This window comes from Phyllopteryx taeniolatus, unplaced genomic scaffold (genome assembly GCF_024500385.1).
Source record: "Phyllopteryx taeniolatus isolate TA_2022b unplaced genomic scaffold, UOR_Ptae_1.2 contig_31, whole genome shotgun sequence".
In the NCBI taxonomy this organism is placed as follows: domain Eukaryota; kingdom Metazoa; phylum Chordata; class Actinopteri; order Syngnathiformes; family Syngnathidae; genus Phyllopteryx; species Phyllopteryx taeniolatus.
In genome coordinates, this window is record NW_026903239.1 from 67,551 (window position 1) to 89,543 (window position 21,993).

A 21,993-nucleotide genomic window follows, 5' to 3' on the forward strand; every position below is an offset into this window, starting at 1 on the left:
CCGCCTATGTGGAGTTTGCACTCCGGTTTCCTCCCACATCCCCAAAACATGCATGAATTGGGGGGACTAAATTGCCCGTAGGTGTGAATGTGAGTGCGAATGGTTGTTTGTTTGTATGTGCCCTGCGATTGGCTGGCGACCACTTCAGGGTGTACCCCGCCTCTCGCCCGAAGATAGCTGGGATAGGCTGCAGCACGCCCGCGACCCGAGTGAGGAGAAGCGGAGCGGAAGACGAATGAATGAACGAATGAAAGGTGAGAAGACGTAACGAGCCACACTCCAGACCAGTAGGTGGCGGTAATTAACTTAGAAGTTTCTTGCCAACCTTCATAAAACACTGAAAGAAGACGAAGAAGGAGAAGCTCGATGGACGAGCGAGGCGGGAAGAGGCTCGATCGTGCTTCGGCGAATCTTGCTGAATTTGGACTCTGACTGTTGTGAATCCTCGACGCGGGACGCCCCTGATCACGACTTTAGTGGACGAAAACATCATTCGTGCAATCTTCGTGTCCGGTTGGAGTCGTCTCGTGCACGTTGAAGCTTCTCGGCCTAGCCTAGCCTAGCCTAGCTTAGCTTAGCTTGCCAACAAAGAGACACGTTTGTGTCAACACTTCGCTAAGCAGAACTCAAGCGTGAGGTAAAGTGTTCTTTTTCCGCCACCAACAAGTTAGCAGTGGGGACCACAATATCTAATACTAACACTTAAATATAGTTTAAACACACACACACAAAAGACCAACAACTAGATTCTATCAGTTTTGTTTGTCTAAGATACAGAAATAATATCCGGGAGCAATTATTTTCTGAATCCTTATTATGATTGTTATTATTATGATCTTAATCTGAATTCTGAATCCTTTTGTAGAATGTCTATAATGTTCAAACATTCTCATTCCTCTTACAATGCATAATTACTGCATATGTTCTCCCGTTTCCTCTTGTTGACTTTGGTGATTTGCCATTTGAAATAATGCATTGTTTCACCCGCGGTGTCCAAATCTTTACCGTGTTGCAATTGTTTCACGTCCGATGTGCACCTGCTTTTCTCATCCCTCCAACCTACAGCGGAAAGTGTTGTGATAAGCACGTGAAAATGTGTGCAAGAAGGACAGCAGAGTACGAGGAGGAACTTTGGGGAGCCAAAGAGGAGAAGGAGCCACAACGTCAATTACTGGACACTGTGTTCAATCTGCAGCCTCGAATGGTGCTCCGCACAGCAGGTTGGTTCACTTCTTTTTCACTTGTTGCATGCATTCTCATTTGAATGATACTCCTGTGATTATTAAAGGGCCCTGTTTGACGACATCTTTAATATAACATTATTAACATCATAATAATGTGTACTATGGTGCCAGGGGCGGAGCTAGACGGGACTGGCCAACGCCATCCAACCCCCGAATCGAAAAACAAACAAACAACGATTCCATTGGCCTACCCTAATAAATGTAAAGATGTCATCGCGCAGTTTACATAACGTGTGGATCAGCTAACATCTGTGGAATTGTTGGCCTGCAAGTGGTATTCATCTTTCTCACCATTCTGAGTAAAGGTTCCAGGTGTCGTGAAAGGCTGCATAGTAATTTGAATTAGTAGCAACTCTTTATGATGCAATTCAAGTTTTTTTACATTTTATTTTAAAAAGCATACAAGTGAAATAAATGACATAAAAGCTTTTCAATTTAAATATTACAAAAGGGAATTAAGCAATACTGGATACTGATAAATATAATCCATAAGAAGCTATAACTCTTCATGTTGTGTAAATGTACTTATTTACATGACTTCTAAAGTTATGATTCACTCAAAAATTGAAATGAGCCGTAAGTGCAAAACTTTCTTTTTCTTTTTTTATATTTAACGTCAATGCAATTTACTAACGTAACGTTAGCCCTGCCGAGGTCAAAGGTTTCTCGTAATTATGACTAGCGTCCGATTTGTAGCCAATTTATTACGATGGTGACAAGTAGAGTATGTGTGTGACTACAGCGTGACTTCATTCTGGGTGCTTGTCATATTCGTCAAGGGACACTTTTGCTCAGTGATTTAAGCAATGTGAGACAAACAATTCAGTGTACTAGCATTGTATCTGCAAGTGGCTACATTTTGACTCAAGGTACTGTCAGTGAACAAAAAAAAATGATTGCGGGTGGCAAAGATTTAAGCTAATACAGTATATGTGTTTCCTATCGAGCGGTCTTCATTTTCATCTTCATTTGAGTTCTGGTCTAAGCTCACAAATGTACAGCCATGAATGCCTTATGTTTTTTTTTTTATAATTAAAAGAAATGCTAAGAAGAAATACTGCTAATTTTAAACAGAATGTTTTATTTTTTTTTTTAAATTGCCTCATTGAGAGTATTTCTAGACAAGAAAATAGTTTTCTGCTCAATGTGAATTTAAGTATAAAACTGTTGAGATCATTTTTAAGTGAAATAGCTTGTTTTTTTCTTGTGTATCTATAATTGCTCTTTTAACTAAGCAAACATGTAATTTATCCGAATACCCGGTTATTCAATAACAGTTGTAGTATTATACTGGAATACTAAAATATTCGACAGCTGCAGCCCTCATATTTTCAGAGGTGTACGTGGACATGAATAGGAATGTACTCAGAAAATTTGGTGAAGATCAGCAGGCTTTTTTGGACATAAAGCAACGTAACACGTCATCTTGTCTCAAGGAGGGATTTCAACGGTTGATTTTTTTTAATAAACAAGGCTTCCAACATGTTTTCCAATCACTCTTTTCACTCATTTTTGTACAAAAATACCCATTCATACTTTCAACAGAGGCAAAAATGACACTGCAGAATACACAGTTCAACAAGGAAATGTTGTCGCATTCCGCCATCTACAGTGGTGTGAAAAAGTCAATGCCACCTTCCTGAGTTCTTATTTTTTTGCCTTTTTGTTACACTTACATGTTTCCCATCATCAAACAAGTAAACACAGGAAGCAGTTTATAAATGTTTTGTATTATTAAGGGAGGGAAAGAATCGAAACCTGCATGGCCCCATGTGAAAGAGATTGCTCCCCTTTCAAAACATAACTGTGGTTTATCATACCTGAGTTCAATTTCTGTTCTCAATCAAGAATTCACTGAAATAGGACCTGCATGACAAAGTGCAGTAGACCAAGAGATCCTGAAAAGCTAGACATCATGCCGAGTGCATCTGCTCCGGTACAGAACCACGCTTCGTACTGGTGTCCACAATCTTTTATTGCTCGTTCGTCATGGAACACTGAAAACTCAAGCGATGAAAGTATTTTAAACAATTTCAATCACTTCCTTGATACAAGCGTTCGACAAACAAACCAAATATAACATACCGTGCGCGCGTTATAAACAAGCAGTAGATATATTGAAGATGAGAAGTCCACCACACGATCATATGCTCTCGTATCTCTGTCGATTTGTATTTCATCTCTCTCTCGCCATCCAAAATAACATCAACAATTTGCAACACCAAACAATGCCCATAAAGGTAGATGTGGCATACAAATATATACATGTAAATAGTAGATTCAAATAGATCCATTTGATCTCTCTGTTGTCATAGCAACCTAAACCTACTATAGGCGTCAGTTACACTCCCACGAAATGACCGTTTGATTCATATAATTGTAAATGTCAAACATATTTACACACTTATGAATAATCCGTGGTAATTTCAAGAAACATGGTCTACTATGTTCTTATAAAATGAACCATATGAAATGAGTCTTTCGAACAAATAAATACAAATTCACAATGAACGATCACTTCATACAATAATGACCAATATTTGGGATGAACTATTGCACAGTGACCACCTTTACCTTATCAAAGCCAATCTTTGACCTTTTAGCTACCTTTAACTCAGACCCCTAGCTTCTGAAGGGATCTTTGAACAATGGAAGGCTTACTGAGGCGCTCTCCCCTTTTTCCTAACTTTCGTTCCGCCATTTGTCATGTTACTTTCCGCACTAATCCATCCTCATCTTTGTGTGCTTCAATAATCCTGGCAATTTTCCATTCATTGCGAGGGACGTCCTCCTCTAACGATCACATCATCACCCACTCGCAGGTTTCGCCTTGGTGCAAACCATCGCTGCCTAAGGGTCAGGTTTGCAAGGTATTCCTTTTGCCATCTGTGCCAGAATTGCTCAGAAAGATACTGAATCCTCCTCCATCGTTTTTTATCAGACAGATCTTCTCTGATGAACTTGCCTGGGGGGGCGGAGGGGGGAGTGGCAATGAAGATTTCATTGTGATCAAGTGATTTGGTGTGAGAGGTTCCAAACTTGTTGGAGCACTGATGTTATCAACAGTAAGGGGCCGATTAGTTACGATAGACATAGCTTCATAAAGGAAGGTCCTGAGAGAAGTGTCATCCAAGCTTCCAGTGCTTTGGGTCAGGACTGTCCTGAGTACACTTCTCACTGTTCTGATTTGACGTTCCCATACTCCGCCAGTGTGACTTGAGTGTGGCATATTCATTTGGAAATCACATTGCCTGTCTGCCAGGTGAGAAGCCACTCTTTCTTTGTTTAGTTCTTTGAAAGCCATAGCCATTTAATTTCTTGCTCCCACAAAGTTGGCGCCCTAATCAGATCGAATGTGTCTAACTGCTCCATGGATAGCGATGAAGCATCTTAAGGCACTAATGAAAACGTCGGTCGTCATATCTTCTAGCATTTCAATATATACCGCCCTGGAACATAGAGACGTGAAGAGGAGGTCTTACCTTTTTTTGCTCCTTCCTACCTTGTTTGTTGTGGAAGGGGCCAAAACAGTCCATACCACACTAAGTAAACGGTGGTGCAGCATCAACACTGTCACTGGGTAAGTCTGCCATGCGTTTTTCTTCAGGTGGTGCACGAGCTTTTCGACACTGTACACACTGCCTGATGTACTGGGCCACAGCCCTACTTCCACCGACAATCGAAAACCCATTAGCTCGTAACTCATTTCGAGTTTGTCCTCTGCCTTGATGTTGTATTTTGTGTTTTGATGGTGAGCAATGATGAGGTTTGTAAGAGCACCATCTTTAAGGAGTATTACTGGATGTCTCAATTCAAGTGACACAGGTGCCTTTCTCAGTCTTCCTCCCACTCATTGTACCATCTTGAAGAAATGGATCGAGCTGATAGTCGGTGGTTACAAGGCAGCTTTCCTGAGTTCTGGCTGAGCATGTTTAACTCCTTTTGAAATGCATCCTGTTGTGCAAACTTAACGAGAGTCAATATAGCTGGCCTTTTCTCTTCCACATTGATAAATGTTCAGTGGTTTTGATTCTCTTGGGTAGCCGCTGGATGCGAACAATGACATTGACTGCTGTATTCCACTTTGAAAACCGTGACAGATGCTCTTGAATGTCAAATCGGCTTACAGCCTCAGTTCTCAGCACCTGTTTACTCCTCACCTCTGGATCTTTGTCCATCTTCAGCTTAAGTTTTTAAGCCAGCGTCTTATTGTCTGGGAGGTGAGGACGTGCTTTGAAAAGGAAGCGTCATCACAAGATGGCCGTGTTCATTTTGTTGGCTTCCTCCTCCTAAAATCTGCAGAAAGGAAATATTTCCTGGGATACACTTCGTCTGCAAAATCAGATTCAAGAGCCTTAATAACAGCTGATGGTGTTATGGGGGGTATCTCTCTGACAGCTACACGAAGACAAAGACCAGTCACGTCTTCAGCATTCAAACACTGTGTTGCTCTTCCCTCAATACTCCAGCCAAGGTCAGTTTTAACTGCATAAGGCTCATAGTCACCTCCAGTGATGACCTTTATTGTAATCAGAACCCTGGAGCCGTCATAGCCAATCAGTAGTCCCACCCCACAGTCCATCAGTGGGGGTATCTCCTGTGCTATGTCAACAAGATGTTTCCATGTTTTGGCTGTTTCACAGGTAGGGATGTGTGCGTGGTCATGAGGAATGAAGTCCCTTGTGTAGGCTGGAGGCAAGTCAATGGAAATAGTGGAGAAACCCCTTACTTTAAGAGCGCATACTCTCTCACTTTTAACCATTGAGCCTTTTCCCATCATTGTCGAGAGCTTCAGTTTGACTGGTTCCATTGCTGCCTTGAGTTTCCCACACACCTCCTGATCGACAAACGTGTGACTGCTGTGTGTGTCTAATGGGGCATATGCTAGTCTCTCAGTATCAGGTTAGGTTAGGTGCTGAGATCCACACTGGTACAATCATTGATGTACTCCCACTGTCACTTCCCTTGACACAGCAGCAGAGTGAGGATGTACTTTCCACAACTTTATTTTGTGTTGAGGATGTCTCTGTGAGAGAACAATCTTTATGTAACGCAGTTGGATGACTCTTTTGGCATATCCCACACATGGCTCTATTTCTACAGTGCTTAGAATGGTGGCCTTTTCTCAGGCATGCAAAACCCAATTTATTCTCATATATGCATTTTTTCTTTTCGTCTGATGACATTTCCATTAGCCATCTAGCCTCTTTCTCCACAGCAAATACAATTGCCTGTGTTAGAGCTACCCTCCAGATAAGCAAAATTCCACTGATTAGTTGTAGTAAGACATGCCAGCTGATTACGATTGGACTCATCTACAGCTACGTGGCAACGTTTTTGTGCAGTCATAATTGAGAGTGCGGTGAGAGGTGTGTGCAGCTCCCAATAGGTCTGTATTATCAATATCTGCATTGAGAACGCTAGCGTAGTAGGAATTAAGAGGATTTGTGCTGGCTTTTCTCTTAACCTTGTAACCATGGGCATACCGTTGTACAACCCCAATTCCAATGAAGTTGGGACGTTGTGTTAAAGACCAATAAAAACAGAATACAATGATATGAAAATCATGTTCTACCTATATTTAATTGAATACACTACAAAGACAAAATATTTAAGGTTCAAACTGATAAACGTTATTGTTTTTAGTAAATAATCATCCATCCATCCATCCATTTTCTGAGCCGCTTCTCCTTACTAGGGTCGCGGGCGTGCTGGAGCCTATCCCAGCTGTCATCAGGCAGGAGGCGGGGTACACCCTGAACTGGTTGCCAGCCAATCGCAGGGCACATAGAAACAAACAACCATTCGCACTCACAGTCATGCCTACGGGCAATTTAGAGTCTCCAATTAATGCATGTTTTTGGGATGTGGGGGGAAACCGGAGTGCCCGGAGAAAACCCATGCAGGCACGGGGAGAACATGCAAACTCCACACAGGCGGGGACGGGGATTGAACCCCGCACCTCAGAACTGTGAGGCTGACGCTCTAACCAGTCGGCCACCGTGCCGCCAGTAAATAATCAATAACTTAGAATTTTATGGCTGCAACACGTTCCAAAAAAAGCTGGGACAGGGTCATGTTTACCATTGTGTTACATCACCTTTTCTTTTAACAACATTCAATAAATGTTTGGGAACTAATCCAGCCCTATGGGGGACACAAGCCAGTGCAAACTGTAGACCGGTCCCACGCCCGAATAAATGTAGAGGGTTGCGTCAAGAAGGGCATCCGGCTTAAAACTTTGCCAAACAAATATGAGCGTTCACCCAAAGAATTCCATACCGGATCGGTCGTGGCCCGGGTTAACAACGTCCGCTACTGGCGCCGTCAACCTGCAGGGTGCCGTTGGAAAGCTACTGTGGGTCGAAGAAGAAGAAGCGGTGGAAAGCGGGTTCTTTGGCAGAAAGAGAAGAGGAAAGCACAGAGTCTAGAACTGAATGTGGGGACTTTGAATGTTGGGACTATGACAGGAAAATCTCGGGAGTTGGTTGACATGATGATTAGGAGAGAGGTTGATATATTGTGTTTTCCAGGAGACCAAGTGCAAAGGCAGTAAGTTTAGGGGAAGGGTTGAAATTATTTGACCATGGTGTAGATGGGAAGAGAAATGGAGTTGTGGTTATTTTAAAACAAGAGTTGGCTAAGAATGTCCCAATTAACATCCGCATGCTGTCCTCAGTCACGTCCGCCTTTCCTCTATATAAGCAGCCTGTCGGCAGGAAATGCTCCCAGTCACTCAAGCGGAGCGCTCATCAAAGTCATAGAACAACATTTACAGATTTTGGAACTCGTGCACACATAAGGCGTGCCGCATTATAAGGCGACCCGTCCATTTTGGAGAAAATTTAAGACTTTTAAGTGCGCCTTATGGTCGTGAAAATACGTTAATTTTTTCCCCCTCAATGTACACAGAGCATCCCATATTGACAGAAAAAAATGGAATTGTTGACATTTTTTGCAGATTTATTCAAAAAGAAAAACTGAAATATCACACAGCCATAAGTATTCAAACCCTTTGCTCAGTATTTAGTAGAAGCACCCTTTTGAGCGAATACAGACATGAGTCTTTTTGGGAATGATGCAATGTTTTTGTTCACCTGGATTTGGGGATCCTCTGCCATTCCTCCTTGCAGATCGTCTCAAGTTCTGCTAGGTTGGATGGTGAACGTTGGTGGACAGCCATTTTCAGGTCTCTCCAGAGATGCTCAATTGGGTTTAAGTCAGGGCTCTGGCTGGGGCATTCAAGAACAGTCACGGAATTGTTCTGAAGCCACGCCTTCATTATTTTAGTTGTGTGCTTGGAGTCATTGTCTTGTTGGAAGGTGAACGTTCGGCCCAGTCTGAGGTCGTGAGCATTCTGGAGAAGGTTTTCGTCCAGGATATCCCTGTACTTGGCCACATTCATCTTTCCAACCAGTCGTCCTGTCCCTGCAGCTGAAAAACACCCCTACAGCATGATGCTGCCCCCACCATGCTTCACTGTTAGGACTGTATTGGACAGGTGATGTGCCTAGTTTTCGCCACACATTCCGCTGACAATTAAGGCCAAAAGGCTATCCTGGTCTCGTCAGACCAGAGAGTCTTATTTCTCACCATCTTGGAGTCCATACATCCATTTTCTACCGCTTATCCGATGTCGGGTCGCAGGGGGCAGTAGCTTAAGCAGGGACGCCCAGACTTCCCTCTCCCCAGCCCTAGTCTCTCCGGCATGTCCTCCTCTCAATGTGAAGGAGGAACGGCTCTACTCTGAGCTCCTCCTGGATGACCGAGCTTCTCACCCTATCTCTAAGGGAGAGCCCGGACACCCTGCGGAGGAAACTCATTTCAGCCGCTTGTATCCGGGATCTTGTTCTTTCGGTCACGACCCACAACTCGTGACCATAGGTGAGGGTAGGAACGTAGATCGACCGGTAAATTGAGAGCTTCACCTTTTCGGTTGAGCTCCTTCTTTACCACAACCGACCGATACCAAGTCCGCATCACTTGCAGACGCTGCACCGATCCGCCTGGCGACCTCCCGTTCCATTCTTCCCTCACTTGTGAACAAGACCCCAAGATACTTGAACTCCTCCACTTGGGGCAGGATCTCATCCCCGACCTGGAGAAGGCACACCACTCTTTTCTGACTGAGGACCATGGTCTCAGATTTGGAGGTGCTGATTCTCATCCCAGTCGCTTCACACACTGCTGCGAACCGTTCCAGTGAGAGTCGGAGATCACTGCTTGATGAAGCCAACAGAACCACATCATCTGCAAAAAGCAGAGATGCAATACTGAGGCCACCAAACCGGAACCCCTCTATGCCTCGGCTGCACCTAGAAATTCTGTCCATAGAGGTTATGAACAGAATCGGTGACAAAGGGCAGCCTTGGCGGAGTCCAACCCTCACCGGAAACGAGTCCGACTTACTGCCGGCAATACGGACCAAACTCTGGCACCGGTCGTACAGGGACCGAACAGGCTGTATCAGGGGTTCCGTACCCCATTCTCCTGAAGCACCCCCCACAGGACACCCCGAGGAACACGGTCGAACGCCTTCTCCAAGTCCACAAAACACATGTAGACTGGTTGGGCGAACTCCCATGCACCCTCGAGGAGCCCAGAGATAGGAGAGGCTGCCTCAGAGAACGCAGACTCTTCTTCCTCATGGGATGGCGTGTGAGTGGAATTGAGGAGGTCTTTGACTTATTCTCCCCACCGACTCACAACGTCCCGAGTCAAGGTCAGCAGCGCCCCATCCCCACTATACACAGCTCCGGTCGGCTGCCTCAGCAATGGAGGCGCGGAACATGGTCCACTCGGACCCGATGTCCCCCACCTCCCCCGGAATATGAGAGAGGTTCTGCCGGAGGTGTGAGTTGAAACTCTTCTGACAGGGGATTCAGACAGACATTCCCAGCAGACCCTCACAATATGCTTGGACCGGCATATTCCCCCACCATCGGAGCAAATTCACCACCAGGTGGTGATCAGTTGACAGCTCCGCCCTTCTCTTCACCGGAGTGTCCAAGACATGCGGCCGATGACACAACCAGAAAGTCAATCATCGAACTTCGACCGAGGGTGCCAAGTGCACGTGTGGACACCCTTATGCTTGAACATGGTGTTCGTTATGGACAATCCATGATGAGCACAGAAGTCCAATAACAGAACACCACTACAGTTCTGATCGGGGGGGCTGTTCCTCCCAATCGCGCCCTTCCAAGTCTCACAGTCATTGCCTACGAGAGCATTGAAGTCCCCCAGCAGAACGATGGAGTCCCCAGCGGGAGTGCTCTCCAGCACCCCCTCTAAGGACTACAAAAAGGGTAGGTACTATGAACTGCTGTTTGATCCAGTCCAATCCACTTTATTTATATAGGACATTTTAAACAAATAAAAGGTTCCCAAAGTGCTGTGCAATGCAATACAAATCGCAAAAAATACGAAATAAGGATAAAAAACAATAAGATAAAATAAAAGCAATGAAAAGCAATAAAAATAATAAATGAGGAAAAATAAAAGCAAATGCAAGAAAAGCAAAACTATACAATGAGACATTTTTACATAATGACATTCCATAATAGCACATTGAATCCAGGGTCCATCCATCCATTTTCCATACCGCTTATCCTCACTAGGGTCGCGGGTGTGCTGGACCCTATCTGAGCTATCTTCGGGCGAGAGGCGGGGTACACCCTGAACTGGTCACCAACCAATCGCAGGGCACAAACAACAAACAACCATTTGCTCTCTGGGTCCGGGAGATGTTGGGGGTGGGTGGTACGTTTCCTCTCAAGCTCTGTCAAGCTTAACTTGGCCACCGCTGCCAAAATTGTTTCCAAGAAGCCACTGTCACAAAAAAATATATATAATTGCAAATGCCAAAGTGGCGGTATGCAGGGGTCCAGTGTATTACCTTTATTGATACTTGTGTTTTTATGAACTTTATTATTTTACACTTTTTCACATTTTGTTGTTGTTGTTGACTTGCACAATTGTATTATTTCCAATTTAACAAACTCATCTGGCTTTCTTATTAACCTTAAATATAAACCATAATACATAACATTAAGTCACAACATGAGAAAAGATTTGCCAAACCATGCGTGTCTGTCTTGTCTTGCAGACATCACTGAAGATCTTCGTCCCGAGCTGCAGGCGCCAAAGCCCCCTCACATTAAAGAGGAAGTGGAGGACGAAAAGGTCCACCACATCAAAGAGGATAAGGAGCCCATTTTAATTAAAAAAGAGGAAGAAGAATCGAGCCTCCACATCAAACAGGAAGAGGAGGAGGAGATCAAGTTTCCATCAACTGGTGTCCCTTTGAAGAGTGAAGATGAAGGTCAAAGTGAGGAGAGCAGAGGGGCGAAGCCTCCAAGCAGCAGCTCAAGTCAACACACGACAACAGAAGGTGATCGAGACCACTGTGGAGGATCACAAGCAGATGACCTCTTAGTTCCACTATCAGATAGTGATGACACGACATCACACTCCTCTGACTATGATGATGATGATAAACAGTCTGAAGGTGATATGACATGTCAGACCGACGACAAAAAATTTAAGTGTTCTCAGTGTGGGAAAACATTTGCTTATAAGTATATTTTGAAACAACACCTGAGAACCCACACTGGTGAAAAACCTTTTTCCTGTTCAGTTTGTGGTCAAAGATACTCACATAAGAAAACCTTAACAATACACACAAGAACCCACACTGGTGAGAAACCCTTTGTCTGCCCAGAGTGTGGTCAAAGATTCTCCTCGAAGGGAAGCTTAAAAATACATGCAAGAACCCACACTGGAGAGAGAGCTTTTGCCTGTTCAGATTGTGGTAAAACATTCACTCGGAAGGGAAGTTTAAAAATACACACAAGAACCCACACTGGTGAGAAGCCTTTTTCCTGCTCAGTTTGTGGTGCAAGATTCAATCAGAAGCAATGTTTAAAACAACACACAACAACGCACACTGGTGAGAAGCCTTTTTCCTGCTCAGTTTGTGGTAAAAGATTCCCTCGGAAGCAAGAATTAAAAAAACACACAAGAACACACACTGGTGAGAAACCCTTTTCCTGCTCAGTTTGTGGTCAGAGATTCTCTCAAAAGGAAAAGTTAAAAATACACACAAGAACCCACACTGGTGAGAAACCTTTTTCCTGCTCCGTTTGTGGTCAAAGATTCTCTGCGAAGGCAGAGTTAAAAATACACACAAGAACGCACACTGGTGAGAAACCTTTTTCCTGCTCAGTTTGTGGTCAGAGATTCTCTGTGCAGGGACACTTAAAAAGACACACAAGAACCCATACTGGTGAGAAACCTTTTTCTTGTTCAGATTGCGGTCAAAGATTCATTCAGAAGGGAGGCTTAAAAATACACATGCGAACCCACACTGGTGAAAAACCTTTTTCCTGCTCAGTTTGTGGTCAAAGATACTCTCATAAGAAAACCTTAACAATACACACAAGAACCCACACTGGTGAGAAACCCTTTGTCTGCCCAGAGTGTGGTCAAAGATTCTCCGCGAAGGGGAGCTTAAAAATGCATGCAAGAACCCACACTGGAGAGAGAGCTTTTGCCTGTTCAGATTGTGGTAAAACATTCACTCGGAAGGGAAGTTTAACAAAACACACGAGAACCCACACTGGTGAGAAGCCTTTTTCCTGCACAGTTTGTGGTCAAAGATTCTCTGAGAAGGGAAGTTTAAAAATACACACAAGAACGCACACTGGTGAGAAGCCTTTTTCCTGCTCAGTTTGTGGTAAAAGATTCCCTCGGAAGCAAGAATTAAAAAAACACACAAGAACACACACTGGTGAGAAACCCTTTTCCTGCTTACTTTGTGGTCAGAGATTCTCTCAAAAGGGAAAGTTAAAAATACACACAAGAACCCACACTGGTGAGAAACCTTTTTCCTGCTCCGTTTGTGGTCAACGTTTCTCTGCGAAGGCAAAGTTAAAAATACACATAAGAGCGCACACTGGTGAGAAACCTTTTTCCTGCTTAGTTTGTGGTCAGAAATTCTCTCGTAAGGATCGGGTTAAGACACACAAGTGTGCTGGTGAAAATAGCAGTGATCGAGAAGCTTTTAATGAAAACGTGAATGTTTAATATAAAAAGTAATTCCTATTTTACTGACTTACAAAAATCTGTGTACCAGCTTTTCTTGTTGTCCACATATTTTCTAAAAGCCTCCTGTGGGCGAGTGTTGAGAATTAGTACTGTTGCCAAAATACTTGACAGGGACGAGTTCATGGTGAGAACATAGAGAACACACTTATTCCACCGTTCTGGACTCATAAATGTCTCCAGAAAAAAAGCCTTCCAAAATAGACTCATTTATCTTAGAATTGTTTTCGAATAAAATATTTGATTTTCAGCCAGATTTTGGTCCGCCCACATTTTGGACATGTCAACCCGTCTGACACGTAACGAGCTGGAGCCGATTACAGTTCCTCATTGAACTTCTATGCTTTCCATGGTGTAGTTTTGCCCATATTAGTCTGGGTGAATTTTTTTAGACAATAATGAGTGAAATCTCGTAAGGGAGAGCCCGGACACCCTGCGGAGGAAACTCATTTTGGCGGCTTGTATCCGGGATCATGTTCTTTTGGTCACGACCCACAGCTTGTGACCATAGGTTAGTGTAGGAACCCAGATCGACCGGTAAATTGAGAGTTTCGGCTGAGCTCCTTTCAGAATCAGAATCGTCTTTATTTGCCATGTTTGTCAAAAACCTACAAGGAATTTTTGAGACATTGAAGAAGAAGAAAAAACAATAACTGAGCAATAAAAGATTGCTAATCTGGTAATGCCGGTATATGTTTATTTTATTTATTTTTTGACAATTGTGCAAAACGATGCGGTCCTCTAGCAATTAGAGCAGTTTGAAATGACTAAGAGAACAATAGTCCGGTGCAATGACCATTGTGCAAAGGGCGGCGAGACTTCAAGAAATATATGCAGTTTAAAGTGACTAGTAGTGCGAAAATCTGGGACAATGTCGATTGTGCAAATGTTGCAGATGCTACACAGGCCAGTATTGGTCAACAACAACAGATATGCAAATAGTGCAGCGTGGCGAGACTACTGCAGTGACTGCTCAAGTAATGTAAAATTGGCCCGACAGAAATGTGACAAACTCAAGACAAAAAATTGGCAGCATGTTGCAATGGAATTGTAGCTTAACTGTTTAAGAAGTTAATGGCAAGTGGGAGGAAGCTGTTGGAATGTCTGCTTGTTTTAGTTTGCATCGTTCGGTAGCGCCTACCTGAGGGAAGGAGCTGGAAGAGGTGGTGCCCAGGATGTGGAGGGTCCACGAAGATTTTCCATGCTCTTGTCTTAGTTCTGGCAGCGTGCAAGTCCTCAAGGGTGTGTAGGGGGGTACCGACAATCTTTTCAACAGTTTTGTCTGTTGCAGTCGGAGTTTGTCCTTTTTTGTAGCACTACCAATCCAGACTGTGATAGAAGAACACAGGACTGATTCGATGACTGCTGTGTAGAACTGCCTCAACAGCTCCTGGGGCAGGCCGTGCTTCCTCAGAAGCCGCAGAAAGTACATTCTTTGCTGGGCCTTTTTGAGCATGGAGTTGATGTTGAACTCCCACTTCAGGTCCTGAGAGACTCTAATTCCCAGGAACTTGAAGGTCTCGACAGTTGACACGGGGAAGTTGGACAGCGTGAGTGCCATCTGTGGTAGGCAAACTGCAGGGGGTCCAGCAGGGGACCTGTGACGCTCTTGAGGTGGTCCAGCACGAGGCGTTCAAAGGACTTCATGACCACAGAGTTCAAGGAGACAGCCCTGTAGTCGGTCAGACCTGAGATTGCAGGTTTCTTGGGGACTGGGATGATGGTGGAGCGTTTGAAACAGGATGGTACTTCGCACAGTTCCAGAGATCTATTGAAGATCTGTGTGAAGACTGTAGCGAGCTGGTCCACGCAGACTTTGAGGCAGGATGGGGACACAAGGTCGGGGCCTGCCGCTTTGTTAATCTTTTATTGTTCTCAGCTTGGGGGGTTGGTCACTTATTATTGGTTAGCGATTGTATTCGTTAGAGTCCTTAGCTGTAAACTGTTTTTCTAACTTTACTGCATAGTTTCTATTTGCAATGGTAATTTTCTTTAGTCGCCATTCCATTCTTCCCTCACTCGTGAACAAGATCCCAAGACACTTGAACTCCGCAACCGGGGGCAGGATCTCATCCCCGACCTGGAGAGGGCACGCCACCCTTTTTCGACTGAGTGCCATGGTCTCAGATTTGGAGGTGCTGATTCTCATCCCAGCCGCTTCACACCTCAACTGCGAACTGCTCCAGTGAGAGTTGGAGATCACGGCTTTATGAAGCCAACAGAACCACATAATCTGCAAACAGCAAAGAGGCACCAAACTGGATCCCCTCCATCCCTCGGCTGCTCCGAGAAATTCTGTCCATAAAAGTAATGAACAGAATCGGTGACAAAGGGCAGCCGTGGCGGAGTCTAACCCTCACCGGAAACGAGTCCAGCTTACTGCGAGCAATGCGGACCAAACTCTGACTCCGGTCGTACAGGGACCGAACAACCCGTATCAGGCGGGGTTCAGTATCCTGAAGCACTCCCCACAGAACTCCCCAAGGGACACGGTCTAACACCTTCTCCAAGTCCACAAAACACACGTAGACTGGTTGAGTGAACTCCCATGCACCCTTGAGGACCCCTGCCAAGGGTGTAGAGCTGGTCCACTCTTCCACAGCCAGGAAGAAAACCACACTGCTCCTCCTAAATCTGAGATTCGACTTCCCGACGGACCTTCCTCTCCAGCACCCCTAAATAGACCTTACCAGTGAGGCTGAGGGGTGTGGTCCCCCTGTAGTTGGAACACACCCTCCAGTCCCCCTTCTTAAAAAGGGGGACCACCACCCCATTCTGCCAATCCAGAGGCACTGTCCCTGATGTCCATGAAATGTTGCAGAGTCGTGTCAACCAGGACAGCCCCACAGCATCCAGAGCCTTTAGGAACCGAATCACATCCACCTCCGGGGCTTTGCCACTGAGGGTATTTTTAACCACCTTGGTGACCTCAACCCCAGAGATAGGAGAGCCCACTTCAGAGACTGCGGACTCTGCTTCCTCATGGAAAGGCGTGTCGGTGGAATTGAGGTCTTTGAAGTATTTTCCCCACCGACTCACAACGTCCCGAGTCGAGGTCAGCAGCGCTCCATCCCCACGATACACAGTGTTGATGGTGCACTGCTTTCCGCTCCTGAGATGCCGGAGGGTGGACCAGAATTTCCGCGAAGCCGTCCGGAAGTCTTTCTCCATGGCCTCACCGAACTCTTCCCATCCCCGAGTTTTTGCTTCAGTGACCACCAAAGCTGCATTCCGCTTGCCCAGCCTTCTTCAGCTTGACGTCATTCCTCACCGCTGGTGTCCACCAACGGGTTCAGGGATTGCCGGCACGACAGGCACAGACTACCTTACTGCCACAACTCTGGTCGGCCGCCTCGGCAATGGAGGCGCGGGAGATGGTCCACTCTGATTCAATGTCCCCCGCCTCTCCCGAGACATGGGAGAAGTTCTGCCGGAGGTGGGAGTTGAAACGTCCCCAGCAGACCCTCACAACACGTTTGGGCCTGCCAGGTCAGACCGGCATTTTCCCCCATCATCTGAATCAGAATCATCTTTATTTTCCAAGTATGTCCAAAAAACACACAAGGAATTTGTCTCCGGTAGTTGGAGCCGCTCTAGTACGACAACAGACAGTCAATTTACAGAACACTTTGGAGACAGAAAGACATTGACAAAAAAAGAAAACAGTCACTGAGCAGTAAAGGGTTGCTAGTTATCTGGTAATGCCGGTAAAGTTTTTAAAAAAAAAATGTATTTATTTATTTTTTGTTTGACAATTGTGCAAAAAGATGCAGAGTCCTCTAGCACTGAGAGCAGTTCGAATGACTAATATTGCAATAGTCCGGTGCAATGACCATTGTGCAAAGGGCGCAGAGACTTCAAGGAGTGCATGCGGTTTAAAGTGACGAGTAGTGCGATAATCTGGGACAATGTTGGTTGTGCAAATGTTGCAGATGCTCCTCAATCAGTGTGCAAATGGAGCATGAGTGGCCAGTATATGCAAATAGTGCAGCATGGCGAGACAACTACAGTGAGTGCACGAGTAATCCAAAGACGGACGAAAAACACAAAAACAAAAAGAATACGAGAGAGCGCGCTACCGAGGCGACCACACTGGTAGGCGCCATCTTAAAATCGTAGGCAAGTCTCCACCAGGTGGTGATCCATTGACAGCTCCGTCCCTCTGTTCACCCGAGTGTCCAAGACATGCGGCCGTAAGTCCAATGACACAACCACAAAGTCGATCATCGAACTGTGACCTAGGGTGTCCTGGTGCCAAGTGCACGTGTGGACACCCTTATGCTTGAACATGGTGTTCACTGTGGACAATCCATGATGATCACAGAAGTCCAATAACAGAACACCACTCGGGTTCTGAACAGGGGCGGGGGGGCGTTCCTCCCAATCACGCCCTTCCGGGTATCACTGTCATTGCCCACGTGGGCATTGAAGTCCCCCAGCAGAACGATGGAGTCCCCAGCAGGAGCGCTCTCCAGCACCCCCTCCAAGGACTCAAAAAAGCGTGGCTACTCTGAACTGGTGTTTGGTGCATAGGCACAAACAACAGTCAGGACCTGTCCCCCCCCCACCCGAAGGCGGAGGGAGGCTACCCTCTCGTCCATCGGGGTGAACCCCAACGTACAGGCGCTGAGCCGCCTGGCAATAAGTATACCCACACCTGCCCGGTGCCTCTCGACGTGGGCAACTCCAGAGTGGAAGACAGTCCGACCCCTCTCAAGAGGACTGGTACCAGAGCCCAAGCAGTGTGTGGATGCGAGCCCGACTAGATCTAGTCTGAACTTCTCGACGTCACACACCAGCTCGGGCTCCTTCCGTGTCAGAAAGGTGATGTTCCACATCCCTAGAGCCCCCAGCTTCTGTAGCCGGGGATCGGATCGCCAAGGTCCTTGCCTTCGGCCACCACCCAGTTCACACTGCGCCTGACCCATGGCCCCTCCAACAGGTTGTGAGCCCATGGGAAGGGGGACCTACGTTACTCTTTCGGGCTGTGCACGACTGGGCCCCATGGGGGCAGGCCCGGCCACTTGGGGCTCGCCTCTGAGCCCCACCTCCAGGCCTGGCTCCAGAGGGAGGCCCCGGTGACTCACCTCCGGGCGAGGAAAACCTACATCCATTTATATTGTTCATCATAGGGGTCTTTTAGCCGTGCTTTGTCTGGTCCCTCACCTCTGACCTGTTTGCTATGGGTGACCCTACCAGGGGTGTGAAGCCCCAGATAACTTAGTTCCTAGGATCATTGGGACACACAAACCCCTTCACCACAATAATAATAATTGTGTGACAGACGTGGACTTTGGCTGGCTGTCATAACGTCGCCTGACCCGTGACGAGGGTCCCCCGGCCGAACGCGTTAATGTCGCTTAATGTCCTGAAACTGCAGCTGTTCTGATTTGATCTCATCTGATCCATAAAATCAAAAATATTAGGCTGATCATTGTAATATTTCCAGATGTTGAAGCTGCCATGAGTAAAGATGTCCTCATACATTTTGGTGATGATTGTTGACAGTTTTGGGACATGAAGCCACGTTTCTTGGGTTCATGCATGAGGCTTGCAAGGATCTAGCACTCGTCCGCTGTGTTTGTATAGTTTTAATGATGAAACCCTTCATTTTTTTTTTTTTCAGCACATTAGTGATGGAACATAATTTTGGAGTACTCTCTGTTGTTCATGTGATGCAATGATATATGACAGCAATTAAAGATACAATACCAACTTGAACAAAGCGGTGTTTGGCAACTCAAGCAAGCTGTATTTTGTTTTTTGTTTTATTTTCTGAAAAGTTGTCATTTTGAAGGTGGGGGGATTCTACCTGACAGCTCTGATATATATATATATATATAATGACTAATTACTGGCACTTTATAGTATAGTGCATTCCTTTTCCCACACCAGCTACGCCAGTGCTTTTAAATTTTTCATTTTGGCGATGAAAAAGGGGCGTTCGAAAGTGAATGAGTTCTTTAACAATTGCTCCAAAATGCATTATTATTTGAATTAGAATTTCTTGAGCAAACAATACATAAAATGAACTTGTTTGTGAAGCATGCAAGCAATGCATGTATTTTGTCCAATGTTTTTGTGATGTCAATATCAAATAAGTGAAAGATCAATTGAAATAGACTGTAAAGAAACTTTTACTTTTGGTGGTTAACTGTAACGTGTACACGTGATCCTTAATAAAATACACCTCTGAAAACAGTGAGGGTGACTCAGTTTGCATTAAAAAGAATTAAAATGTCTTTAAATGTTTGTTTGTATGTGCCCTGCGATTGGCTGTTTTTTTTTTTTGTTTTTTTTTATATAAATCTGCCACGAAGAAGCTGACAAAAACCTCACCGTGGGGGAATCGAATCCCAGTCTCTTGCGCGGACACCGTGAATTGGTCTGTCAGTGAAGCGGGATCAGGATTGAGAGGCTGTAGACCAGGGGTGTCAAACTCCTTTGTGTCTCGGGCCGCATTGTGGTTATGATTTCCCTCAGAGGGCCATAACAACAGCGAAACCATATAAATGTTGAATCACCAAATCATATTATTACCATTAGACAACAAATTGAGGGATAACAAGTTTTGAAAACAGAAGACAAGGATAACAGTTTGTTCAAGTATTGTTTAAGTTAAACAGAGTAATGCAATATCTCAACATTGTTGTTTATTATTATGACAATTTGGAATTTTGTGGACAGATTTTAGCAAAAATCACGGAAGTTGACGAGCATGATTTGCTTTGGCGGGCCGCGTCTGGCCCCCGGGCCTTGAGTTTGACACCTACGCTGTAGACTGACAATGTACATATGTTTTGACTTATTTATTTCTCTTGTTTAATTTGGAATCAAAGTCCAATATAATTTTTTTAACATGGATATTATATTTGTGTGTTAATTGCCAGTTTAAATGTGACAGCGCAAGATATGCTGCTTCTAACGAACATTCCAAGATGCCATCTGAAACAAATGTTGTGCCGCTGTTGGTTGGAGACGCGGACGAAGGCAGAGCCGCAGGATCCGGGGCCTTGGCCCGGGCGGCGCCGCCGCTCGGCGAGCGGCCCCCGTGGCGCTCTCTGACCGAGGGCAGCCGGACGGCCCCCGCTTTCACACGGCCTTCCTGGGGCAAGGGAGCGAGGACATTTATTGCCCAACCGATGTTGACACAGTGTACAAGGGCACGGACAGGGCGATGACCTGGTTACAATGTCGGTGTAAAATATCGTGTGTGTCTTTGTAATACTGGAACAAAGAGAAATTCTGGGTGGCTGTAATGTTCGTTTTTTGTTGTTCATTGTAGAATGTTTTTTTTCCTCACGTTAATTCATTTTTAATGTGATGGTGTGTCTTTGTATAACAAAGGATTGCCTTTATGTGGGTTTTATTTAAAAAAAAAAAAAAGACAATCACTCATCTTTAATCGCTTATTTATAACCCCAATTCCAATGAAGTTGGGATGTTGTGCTAAGCATAAATAAAAACAGAATACGATTTGCAAATCATGGTCGACCTATATTTAATTGACTACGCTACAAAGACAAGATATTTACTGCTCAAACTGATCAACTTTATTGTTTTTAGCAAATAATAATTGACACTTTCTTATATCAAAGTCATCATTTGTTCATCTATCAGTATGTAAGTATCCCTTAATTGCTTAAAGTCTAAAGCACAAAAGTCCGGTCACAGAGCCAACAGGAGTCAATGACGCTTGCAATAGATCAGGACTCAAGTATTTAACAATTTTGTGGACCAAATGATTTGGATAACAAATGCACAGTCTGCTCGGTGCAATATTTTGCCATTTTCCCACTGTGCCCACCTGTAGTCGTGCTGCTGGAATGTCGCGCTCCACCGAAAAGATCAGTTTGTCTGTTGGTCGCACCACACAAGGTGTAACTGTGTTTCATGACGTTTATATATAATGACACAAAATCTGCTACTGCCTGACAAGAAAATGCCTCCCGATCCAGTGTAAACTGTGTGTATGTCGCTGTAATTTCTTCTTCTGTGCTCCCCACTCGAAATGTTTTCTGCCCTTTTAAAAATAGGATTTTTTTAACAGTTGAAGACCGCTGGCTTAACGCTGTGACGAGCCCAACTGACTTCCGGGTTGCCGATGTCGTCATCTGTGTAGGAGCTCCAGTGGACAGTCAAATTTAGACGGAGGTTTATTCCGTCAGGTATGTTTTGTGGAATTTGTGGTTTATTACGGATAAGGATTTTACCGCATCGTCGAACAAGAACTATAAACAACAGCTAGCACCCCAAAAATAATGTTTGCTCGACAATCGCTAATTGAATATGCTGAAATACCGAGAAACGTGGCTTAATGTCCCAAAGCTGCCACCAATCATCACCAAAATGTACGCGGACATTTCTACTCATGGCAGTTTCAAACTCCAAGATAATCAATCGGCTGAATATTTTTGGATTTTATGGACGTTACGCGTGTTCCTTTTTCTCAAATGATAATCTATGGAGAGGAAAATGTTTTGGGCCATACAATTGTAAATACAGAATCGATTGGACTGATATTTTCAGAAGTGTATGAGGGCATAAATAGGGAGGCTTTTGTGATGCAATCAGTACAAACTTAAGAATCTTCTTTCCTCAAGGAGGCATTTCAGTGGTCACTTTTTTCGCAACCACTATTTTC

The 21,993-nt window shown here is 44.8% G+C and overlaps 1 protein-coding gene across 1 annotated transcript; it reads left to right on the forward strand.

Moving 5' to 3' along the window:
- Nucleotides 1–311: 311 nt before the first annotated feature.
- LOC133473623 (oocyte zinc finger protein XlCOF6-like) lies at nucleotides 312–19,554 on the forward strand. Its single transcript, XM_061765220.1, has 3 exons — nucleotides 312–637; nucleotides 1,066–1,220; nucleotides 11,353–19,554. Exons 2-3 carry the CDS (start codon nucleotides 1,094–1,096, stop codon nucleotides 13,329–13,331), a joined length of 2,106 nt encoding a protein of 701 aa, XP_061621204.1. The 5' UTR covers nucleotides 312–637; nucleotides 1,066–1,093; the 3' UTR covers nucleotides 13,332–19,554.
- The last annotated feature ends 2,439 nt before the right edge of the window (nucleotides 19,555–21,993 follow it).

Excerpts from the sequence above, each read along its gene's own strand:
- LOC133473623 (XM_061765220.1), top strand. The coding sequence starts at position 1,094 with ATGTGTGCAAGAAGGACAGCAGAGTACGAGGAGGAACTTTGGGGAGCC. Across the intron at positions 1,221-11,352 it reads AATGGTGCTCCGCACAGCAG|ACATCACTGAAGATCTTCGT; the intron begins GTTGGTTCACTT and ends CTTGTCTTGCAG.